Source organism: Chelonoidis abingdonii, chromosome 6 (genome assembly GCF_003597395.2).
Source record: "Chelonoidis abingdonii isolate Lonesome George chromosome 6, CheloAbing_2.0, whole genome shotgun sequence".
Taxonomy (NCBI): Eukaryota; Metazoa; Chordata; order Testudines; family Testudinidae; genus Chelonoidis; species Chelonoidis abingdonii.
Genome location: NC_133774.1, coordinates 97,669,931 through 97,681,296, shown reverse-complemented (window position 1 = coordinate 97,681,296; position 11,366 = coordinate 97,669,931). Strand labels below are relative to the sequence as shown.

The 11,366-nt window shown below is 38.7% G+C and overlaps 1 protein-coding gene across 8 annotated transcripts in view; it reads right to left on the bottom strand.

Moving 5' to 3' along the window:
- Positions 1-3,767: 3,767 nt before the first annotated feature.
- TJP2 (tight junction protein 2) overlaps positions 3,768-11,366 on the bottom strand; it is a 96,760-nt gene continuing 89,161 nt past the window's right edge. For 6 of the 8 annotated variants that reach the window (XM_032801837.2, XM_032801835.2, XM_075067269.1 and 3 more), the window contains 7 exons: positions 10,344-10,554; positions 9,765-9,865; positions 9,126-9,338; positions 8,649-8,759; positions 7,244-7,570; positions 6,519-6,604; positions 3,768-4,690 (listed from right to left, as the gene is read on the bottom strand). In XM_032801837.2, coding sequence (XP_032657728.1) covers positions 4,525-4,690; positions 6,519-6,604; positions 7,244-7,570; positions 8,649-8,759; positions 9,126-9,338; positions 9,765-9,865; positions 10,344-10,554 — 1,215 coding nt within the window. In that variant the 3' untranslated portion in view covers positions 3,768-4,524. The remainder of the gene's footprint in view (positions 4,691-6,518; positions 6,605-7,243; positions 7,571-8,648; positions 8,760-9,125; positions 9,339-9,764; positions 9,866-10,343; positions 10,555-11,366) is intronic. The other 2 variants (XM_032801834.2, XM_032801836.2) reach the window with 1 other exon arrangement.

The window sequence follows — 11,366 nt, the reverse complement described above, 5'->3', positions numbered from 1 at the left end:
AATAAATTAAAATTTGTGGTTTAGAATTAAAGCACCATCTTCAAACTGAACTATAGTGCAATTAATAGTAAGAGAATTACTACTTAACCTACCTGCATACTGCCAAGGATATCTCAGTTTGTGATAAGGATTATCTGGCTGGAGTAGTGTCCTGCAAACAATATGAGAACTCTCTTCTTGATTATGCTAAAGGAAAATTGACACAGTTTTTTCCCCACCTCACAAAAATATCAAGGCATAGTTAAGATGATCCCCTCAATCATTCTGTTATTGCAAGATGTACAAAAAAGTCTAGTTATACATTCAGGGCAACTATCTGAGCCATAACAATAGCAATTCTTGTTTGAAGAAAGGAATACCTGTTTCCATGTATTCTTCCTATTTCTGCTTCAGACTTCTCTTGATGCATTCTCTGTTAATTATTCCCACAAAGTTAGCACATAGTCTTTACCTATTCAGGCCAAAATGTGTTGATTATTAGAAGTTTCAGGTAAACAATTTAAAAAATAAATTAAAATCTGTTAAAAGCCTCTGTACAGATCAGGTGGAATCAGAAAATATTTAATAATTTTTACTAATCTAGCAATACAATAGCCTAACTGGAGAGGGAAGTGGGAAAAAAAAAAGTGTCAAATGGAATGTGGAGAAAAAATTTCTACCCCCCCCCCTTTTTTTTTTGAAGGCATTGCAGAATTTTTCAAGGTCATCATTTGACACTTCTCTCCCCCTTAATTTCGCTAACCTTCTTAGAGTCTACAGCAGCTGCTGAGATAAGCAGGACCTTGAAAACAATAATAGAGATAAGTGGTGCATAGTTTGCAACAGCTAGGATTTTCCAGTTTAAATGTTGGCTAGAGGAAAAGAAAGGCAAATTAAATAGCAATTACATATTTAACAAAAGATGATCCAATATACTCAGGCTCACAATAATATCTATCATAATTCTTGCAGAAGCTCTCCATCTATACAGTAATTGAGCCCCATTGTGGCAACAAACAATTGAGCTCTTACATTAATATTCTCTCACTGAACCCCACACCTGGAACTAAATAGCTTTTAACTGAAAAGAGAGTCAAATTCTGACCTCAGTTACACCCACTCCACCTCCATTGAAACTAGTGGACCAAATTCAATGCTGCTTAACCCTACTGAATAACTCTGCTCCTGAACTGAAACGGTTATTAAAAAAATTAAGTCTCTATCCCTCATTGTTACAGAAAAAAATGTTCAGAACATGAACCAACCAGAAACTGATAGATCAAAGTAGAAACTGAATCTGCAGAGTGTCTGAAACAATGTTCCAGGAGGTCTGAACTGCTCTATTTGTCTCAATGGATTGTTAATACTACAGTCTGACAACAATTTAAAGTCAATAGTAAATGTTTTACTGCTGAACATTTTAACCAAAACATTAAGCTCATCTGATTACCCATTGTTTCTGGCTGTAATGGCAGATCTTGAGGTGGGGTGTGCAGTGGGGCAACCAATTGCTGCGGTGGAGAATAACTAATTCAAATCCCATTATCATCTGTACCTCAAGTTTTCTGCCATTTCTGTCCCTTCCGTAAGAACAGCCACATTGAGGCAGACCCATGGTGCATCTAGCCCAGTATCCTGTCTTCTGACAGTGGCCAATGCCAGATGCTTCAGAGGGAATCAACAGAACAGGCAACTGAGTGATCCATCCCTGTAATCTGCTCCCAGTAGGCTAGGGACAACATCCCTGGCCATCCTGACTAATAGCCACTGATGGACCCATCCTCCATGAACTTATCTAGTTCTTTTTTGAACTCTGTTATAGTTTTGGCCTTCGCAACATTCCCTAGCAAAGGGTTCCACAGGTTGACTGCGTGTTGTGTGAAGTAATACTTCCTTTTGTTTGTTTTAAATCTGCTGCCTATTAATTTCATTGGGTGACCCCTAGTTCTCATGTTATGAGGAGTAAATAACACTTCCATATTTACTTTTTCCATACCAGTCATGAATGTATAGATGTCTATCAATTCCCCCCCACCCTCAGTCATCTCTTTTCCAAGCTGAAAAGAAAGGAGGGAGGGAAAACAGAAATGTATTTCCTGCTTGGTACCTAATCCTCAAATATCTCCTTGGTACCAAAACACCAAATTACCTCATCTTTTTGGGCACCAAAAGACTTATGGACCCTTAATCAGCTATGAAGGCCTTCTGTGCTCCTCAGTCAACTTCTACAACTCAATTACTGGTCATCCATACAAGGTTCACAGCACACTGAATCTGAGGCAATCAAAAAGTAAATTGAATCCAATATTAAAGTAAATAAATGGTAGGGTATACAAGGCCTGGAGCTACACACTGAATGATTAGGATAAAAATAAATATTGAATGACTACTCATTCATGTGCACTGACTAAGGCAGGAGTCCTGTGGAAAAAATAGTATGTAATCATGTAATTAATGCATACATACAAAGGGAAGGTGAATTAAGGTTGCATAGGCAACCGCAAATGCCATATCCTAACTTTTTGAGTGCTTGACTTTGCAGCCTTAACATTCTTTTAATGTAATTTTTTTTGTAATATATAATAAATAATACAAAGAATACTGTACTAATTGGGCTGGACTGGTACTGTGTGGGGCGGTACATGGTGCCACATATTTTTGGGATTTCCCAGACTGTATAAAATAAAGGGCCAAGGCCTTTTGACTTCAGACTCAGAATGACTACACTAATATTTATGGGATTCCTCTGCCTATAAAAAGAGGACTAAACTACATTAGAACACATAAGGGACTATAACAAATGAACAGATAGTTATGCAAGGTGCTCAGATACAATGAATGTTATAAAATCCTTGACCAGTTCAAATCTTTAAATGGAAGAATTAATTATGCAGAAGAGTTTACTAACTCACCATTGGCAATGGTTTTTTTTTTTTGATCAAGTTTTGAGCTACACAGTAAACCCTCCCCCCGCCCCCCAACCCGCCTAAGATTGTTTTGGTCTATTCCCTTAGTAAAGCAGTGAAATTCTACTGCGTGAAATGTCATGCCTAACAAAACACTATGGAAGTTATATTTTGGTGCATTTTAAATTAGACCATTTTCTATGAGTAAGTGAAAATTTTATAAAACAAGAAACTTCTCTATTATCCCTCTAAGCATTTTTTTCTCAGTGGAGCGGAGAGAGAAATAAAATGCCCTAAGGTTCAAGTGCTACACGTTTAAAGTCTCACTGCAGCACAATCTTTTTTCCAGATTCAGCATGTTGAAGATTAGGAGCTTCAGAACACTAAGGCCTGGTCTACAGTAAGGGTTGGGGTCCATGTAAGATATGCAACTTCAGCTACGGGCATAGCGTAGCTGAAGTCGAAGTATCTTATTTTGACTTGCCTCCCGTCCTCATGGCGCGGGATCGATGGCCGTGGTTCCCCCCTGTCGACTCTGCTACCCCCACTCGCCCTGGTGGAGTTCTGGAGTCGACAAGAGCGCGTTCGGGGATTGATATATCGCATCTAGTTGAGACGCGATATATCAATCCCCGATAAACCGACCGCTACCCGCCGATGCGGCAGGTAGTGTAGACATACCCTAAGCAAAACCAATAGGGGCTAAATCTGCTTCTGATGACATCAACAGCAAACCTCCCCTGATTTCAATAATGCAAGACTAGGCCCTAAAACAAACAAGCACCTTAAATGCAATAGTTAATTAAAAAAAAAAAAAAAAAAGTACAAGGCGTTACCAAAATATTTACTTCTTGAAATAAAAAAAGATAGGTGTGAGATGTATGTCTAGAATATATCCGTTTATTATTTTGTGGTCCATATCAATTTAAAGACATAATTAATTGAATTTCTACATCATTTTCTCAATTTCAACCCTTCCTGGCCTCATACCAGCTAGTCTACAAAGGTACACACCTTCCCCCTGTACAGTCAATATTTATGAAAAGCAGTATACCAATCTATTAGCTTAGAAAAATAACATGCCGGGGAAATTATAGCTATGAAATGGATACAAAAGTTAGGCAACAGAGTAAAACACCCTTTAGTAAATTATGGCTTTGCACAAGTATCAGATATCAATATGAACAATTTAAGACACTTCTTGTTAAAGGCACTTATAGTTCTTTTTTGAATTTAGTTCTCTTGCATTAAAAAGTGTTATGTCTGATCACATTTTCATAACAGCGGAACAGTTTAAAAAGGCAGTTTTAAGTGAGAGCAAAAAAGTTTAATTTTTTTTTTTTTAAAAAGTTAAACTATGAAAATACCAAGAATTAATACAAGCTTTCAAATGGGTATTGGTCCTTATAAAACAGGCAACAACATTCAGGCAAAAGTCATTTCTTTTCTTAGATACTCAAAACAAATAGTCTCAAAAAGTAAGTCCTCCACTTCCAGTGTGTGGATATGTCCAACTTCACGTAGACCACCCTATGACCCCCAACAAAAATATAACTTTATAACTAACCAGAACTCCATTTTGGCTGTTGAAGGAAAAAAGAGTCTCAAAAGAGCATTACAGATGCATGTGCTAGTGAGTCTATAATTCTGTGTCCCTATATCTGGATGGCTGTCCGTAATATCCACGCTTGGAGTTGTCTGATAGCTGCCGACGGTAGTCTTCCTCCTCTGCGTCACTGCCATAACTTCCTTGATTTTCTAGGTAAGGCCTGGCAGGGGGTTTCTGAGGCTCTGGAGGTCTGGAACTAGCACAGCAAAAAACAAGAGTAAAGATGTCAGCAATTTCTGGTCTGAAAAGTGGAAGAACACAAACCTGTAATCAACTGCAAACTGTACACTAAGATATGAGGACATGCTAGCAAGGCTAACCATGACCCTGTCCTTCAGCACTCTGCATACCACTACTCCCTTCTCCCCTCCCCCACTGCTCTCTTTGTTACTCCACTCCGTTACTTTCCATACTGACTATTAGGTGTCCTTCCTCTCTTGCCTTCATGCTGGTTCATATCTTTGAACAGCCTCCTGCTCCCAATATGCCAAGCACCCCTCTGAAGGCTTCCTTTATTGATCTCCCCACCGAAGAGGTTTCCACTCCTCCACAGACCTCACGAACATTTCTAAGAGTTAGATGGTAAGCCCTTTTATACAGGGGACTAGTGTTAAGTGGTTTGAAAAAAGTTGTATAGGTTATAAAGCTAATTATTTATATAGAATATAAACAGCGCTGCACAGCACATGTAATAATTCTCTACATAGGAAAGGAGGGGGATTTCACTGATTTTCAGCAACTATCATTCTAGACTCCATACTGAGCACTGGCAAGAGGAAACATTTTCCCCTACATTCTTTTAAGATCCTGAATGACTTAGAATAAAGCAACGATGCTGTTTAATAGTGTTGATTTAGCCAATTTAATTACACTTCCTACGAACACTCATTCTAAATTGTCAGTTGCTTTTTTCTTTTATCTTCATATTTGGCTAAACTAAATATTTTATTCCTCCCTAAAAACACCACTACAGATGCCATAAGCTTACAATTCCTATAGCTTTGCAATAATAAATTCATCAGGGAAATGCTGCAGTAACTGTTTTGGGGCCTTCCCAATTTGATTATATTTTAATCCACCAAAGGAGCTGACAGTAAAAAAAAAAAAAAAAAGAAGAAGAAACAAAACACAAAAACAAAAACCCTCACACTCATTAGGCCTTCCCTATCCCCAAAAGAGTTACAAATGAGAAGGGTGAGAGAACTAGAATATTTCCAAATGAAAATCAAAACAGATCCTTCAAATTGTTTGTTGCAAGGTTTTGCTTAGGCGACTGTCCAAGTCATACTAGTGAATAAGCATAGTAGAGTGGGTAAGGCACCAAGACTGGATATCTGGGAACTAATCCATAAGTCACTGGACTCAATGGAAACACTTCCATTAACATCAGTTAACTTTGGATCAGGCCCATGGTTCTTCTCCTGACTCTGTAGTGACTCACTGTCTCCCGTTGGGCAAGTAACTTAACATTTTCTTCACCCATAAAATGCATACAATAATGGACTGTGTAAAATCAGACTTTACCACCCTTACTGATGTTGAGTTCTACCTTATACCCCTGTAAGCCATGAAACTTGTCAAATCACTTTCAAATACTGATTAGTATAACACAACAACAATCCAATCTCTGACACATAAGGGACAGCCTTGAAGGGTTGACGCACAAGTGATCTTGTGTGTACATCTAATTATGAGACATAAAATGAACTGGCACCATGAATCTCTTAGTAATATATGATATCTGTGAAATTCTCTGTAAGTAATTCAAGTGCAGTAGTATGGACCAGTCTGAAAAAGAGATATAAAGGAAAGATTCCGAAAGGAAGGCCTTGCAGAAGCGACTACTGTCAAGGCAGGTCAACCCTAGAGCTTCTTATCTCTGACACCGTGTAAATTTCAGGAATCATTGGTAGTGTCAGGGCTTGATGGCACTACTTGCATGAGTAAGAGCTGCATAATTAAATTGCTCTTGCTGGTGTAGTAAATATAAAACAGAGGAGTATTTTCAAGTGGATCTGTCTTACCTCATGGGCTGGGGCCAGTTCTGGTCTGGCTTCTGTGTTTTTATTGGGACAGCATAGATATCTGGGTGTTTCTGGGCTATTTCCAACTTTAAAAAGAGCAGAAGAAAAAAAATGCCTTTCAGTTTATACAGTTAGGAGATCAGAGACTGAGCAATGTAGCTCAGTTTATCTGAAAAGGAATTAAAATACAAATGGATGACTGGTCTTATTTCCTGCTCCCACACTGAGATAGTTTTTAAATTTAAAGTAAAACATTGTACTGCCAAAATAATGGAAATAAAAAAAGAAAAAAAGCCATTAACCTATAGTAGCAGCAACGAGTCCTGTGGCACCTTATAGACTAACAGATTTATTGGAGCATGAGTTTTAGTGGGTAAATACCCGCTCTGTCGGATGCATGTAACCTATAGTAGCTACTATAGGAAACCTCTTCATAGAACATATTTTATATCCCTTATCCCCCCTACTTACTCCTCCCCAAAATGTAACTATATATTTTATATAGGAATAATGTGACGTCGAGGGCAATTTTGATTCCCACTGTGTATGCTGACTGCTGGTTGGTATAATGGTAGGTTGGAAGGAGAGGGAAGAATGTGCTACTGTTTTTGTTTTTAATGATTTTTTTAAATTCAATATAGAGGGTGCTTATAGTACAGAATATGTGTTTGTATTATATCTAAACAAATATACAGGATAGACTGAAAAAGTAGGTTACTACCTACCCTGGCATTCTGTGCCTCTTGTAGCTCCTGTATTCTTTGCAACCTTGCCTTGTGATCCATCTTCTCAAATATTTTAACTTTCCCCAGTACAGATTTTGGAGCACTCTCTCCTCCATCTACATCTTCCTCCTCCTCCTCTGCGGCTGGAACTGCTGGCTGAGATGTCTTCAGTATAGGACGCCCAAAGGCAGGTTTCACAGAAACAGGGGGTGCTGCTGCCTTGGATAATACGGCTGAAGTCTCATTGCTGACAGTGCTAGAGCTATTTGGTTTAGATTCATAGTTCTTGGGAAAGTCATATACGTCCTCTTTGTTTTGTAGTTTACCCTACAGGTATTAAGAACACACTGAAGTTTACACACAGCAGCAACTTCAGCATCTTTTGATGAATCTTTTCATTTGAAATTGGTTATATTGCTTGTGCATTTTTGTATTGCCCATCTTTGCTCATAAGGGATCAGAGCACTGAGTATTTAAGTGTATAGGAGCTTGGTCACTGACTTGAATAGGAACAGAAATAGTCACATAAAGTCTTACATTGTATGGAATGTTATAATGAGCAGTAAAATCTGACCAGTCTATTTAATTCTTTACAGATTTCTGGAAGGAAAAGAGGAAGAACAGGAAGAATCAGAGCAAGAGGTTTTCCTGGATTATATAGAGGAGAATATTCTTCAGAGCTGAAACTATTACAGAGGACACATGCCTATTCTCCCTGCAATCATCATTTCACTTACATGTTCTGCTACCCAGCCCAAACTTTATTGCCAAGGCATATTTGAAAGGATGGTCGTTTAACTGTCTAGTAAGTGTATTTTGCGCAACACTACCAATGTTGGTGTCCACCTCCATGAAGAAAGTCAGAGGGTTGAACACAGGATTTCATTAATAGCTGCAACACCTCTTGAAGTGACACTGGAGCACAGTTCGGCACGACTACTTAAAAAGGTAAAAATAAAAAAGCCAAAGGATTTCCTGCCATTCTGAACCGGCTCCCAGCAGAGAGCTTATTAAAATCAAGAAGGAGTGTGTCTGAACTTCTTCCCAGCTGAGACATTCAGCAAGATCTTTGTTTTGGGCTTGGTAAGGGAGAAAGAATGCCAGAATTCCCCTGGGGAAGAGATCAGGAGAGGAATGGGCAGTTTTCCAGCTAGTCACCAAACCCTATAATGAAAAACATGGTACCACTTCTAAATCTCAAGAATTCCCTTCCCAACCAGCTGCCAAGCTCTTTCGACAGCTCACAATCCTCTTCGTCAATTTCCCCTCCTTCCTCTTCCCAAATTGCATTTTGGCTTCCAACAACAGGTTACCCTAATAGAAGAAACACAGCCCACGATGTACAGCACCAGGTGGGTTCTTTAGAAAGATGAACTCTATCTTCAAATTGATTTCCACAAATTACCTTAGGTGGCTCGGGCTTGAATGCTGGAGGTGGGCTGGGATCTCTAAGTATCTCTCTGCTACCGGCCCTTCTCATTTGAGGTTTTGGTTCTGGGCTGGGTTTTCTTATACTCTACGAAAATATAAGAAGTTAATCACAAGAATATTCAAGTAATTCTTGACTTGTTTTAACCATAGCCTTGTGGGCCAATTACCAGTAGTCACATGACTGGCAATGACATAACCACTATCACTGTAAAAGTTAACATCTGCACTCCAGGTGACACTATCAATGAAACTAGAGAGTTAGGCAAGCATCTTAAACTTTTATGCTAGAATTAATATGGACTTTATAATTCTGTACCAGAGCTAGCATAATGCTGCAGCTGGAATTATACTTTTCTCAGGCACCAATTACAAGAGACATTTTCTATTACCATTTTACAACACACATCACTTTCAGGAAGTCACTATCTTGCCAACAGTCCAAATATCTTACTTCCTCATGCTGCACAGGCTCAGAAGATCGGCTCATAGAGGAAACACTTGGTTCATCTGACGGCTCATCAAGCTCATTGTCCGTGTATGCACCTCCTTCTCCATCTGTGTCTTCCAAGTCACTGATCAAGCGGCTGTCACAGCTCAGGTAGTCAGCACCCATAGCTGTTAGGTATGACATGCGATCTTCCATGTCGTCATCTATTCCTTCCATCTATAAAAGTGGAAGGATTAGATTTGACTTCATCCCCCATTTTAGTTTGCAGTAATATTTATGGTACATAACACCGAAGAAACAGAAGCACATGAAACTGGAAGAATTCTGGGTCTCCCAGGAACACGAAAATAGCTCCAATAAAAAAAAATTAATATGTATGCCCTAGCAGCAGCTATATGCCTTGGTTTTAATAACAGGAGCAACATGATAAAGTTATTTAAAAAAAAGATAAACTTTTATCCTGTACTATTTTTCTCTCTTAGTTACCCACTGCAAAGATTTCAGATTAGTACAACTTTTCAGTATATGCACGTGTTCAGTATTTAGGATGATGAGTTTGCCATCTGACCACTTTAAAGGGGAATTACTCCCAGAACAGAAAAACAATTTAGCATGTACAGTATGAGCTGTCTGATCACATACCTTTCCTTCTGATACCCATACTGCTTCAACTTGCTGTTGCTGAATTGTATCTTTGAGGCTGCCGTACCAGCTATCATTGGCTGAATTCAAATTGATGGTAGCTGTAGACATTAAAAAAAAATATATGCATTAGTGTTTTCATATATTTTTTCTATTAATTCTAAAACCTCAGTGCACCTATTTTATCCAATATTTTCCATGTGACAAGGTTTTGAGTAATGCAAGAAAATTATATGGTCATTTTTACTAGACCACATTCTAAAGGACAATGTTTGCACTTTTGTTGGCTTGTGGGGGGGGAAAAAGGCTGACTAAATGCCAGCCCTTTCATTATTCACTTGTTTCCAGAAATAGGTTTAAATAGATAGTAAAGTTCAATATGAACATTTCTTTATAATGAAATGCATTAAGACAGTGAACTCCTAATTGTCTAGGAAGGGTTTTCACATGACCACAGGTTACTGTACAAGATGATCTCTTACTCTGAACAGTATTAATGTAGTTTCTCAAATACACACATTCTTTCTCCTACATCCACCACTCTTTTGGAAGAGGAATTAGATACAGATTCTTGCTTACCTGTAAAAAGATAGGAGCAAGTCTTCTTCAGCTTATTTGCTTGATCGTAAAGCTTCCGGGAACTCTTGTTAGATGTGGGACTTAGCCTTTGTCTCATCGTTTTCACACCCTGTTTACTGTCTGGGTTGAAGAAGACTACAATTGGGAACCACTGGGTATAGTTCAACAGATCCACTGCTTTAGGAGTCACATCCAACAAAGCATGTTTATTCTGTTAACAAGAAGAGGATATGAATATAATGGAAAACCTCCTGCTGAGGAGATGGTGCAGATGGTCTGAAATTATTAGAACTACTAAAGCTGTAGAGCCTACGGATTTGAATGCACAACCGGAATGTTGTCTGGTAAAGAGCCTTTATTAGCAGCAAGGCCCAAGTCAGTGCTGTAGTTTGAAAATAAAAGAGCTGGGAAAACAAAAAACAAACAAACAAAAAAAAGGACAGTTATGGCCCTCCCAACCAGGGCTATAACTGGCCCAAATCTCCCCAAAATCCCACCGCATGCTGGGACTACAATGGACACCTCCCCCTCTCCTTTCACCTACATTTTTTGGACATTCAAATAAAACAGTATGTGAATATGGTATTTAATATTGGGCAATTAAATGTAGCAGAGAAAGGTATAACACGATCCAATGGCTGAAAGTTAAAAGTTAAAGTTACATTCAGACTGGATATAAGATATACATTTTTAACAATTAGAGTAATTAACCACTGGAACAATTTACCAAGGGTCATGGTGGATTCTCCATCACTTACCATTTTAAAATCAAGATTAGAAACATCCAAAAGATCTGATATTTTGTGGAAGTTCTATGGCCTGCATAAGACAGGAGAGGTCAGTCTAGATGATCACAGTGGTTCCTTCAGTCCTTAGGATCTATGACTGAGGCCAGGTCTACACTGCGACTTTAAATCGGTTTAATGGCCGATATACCGATTTAACGCTGTATCCGTTCACACGACGTCGTCATTAATATCGAGTTAAACGGCTCCTTAAATCGATTTCGGAACTCCTCCCAAA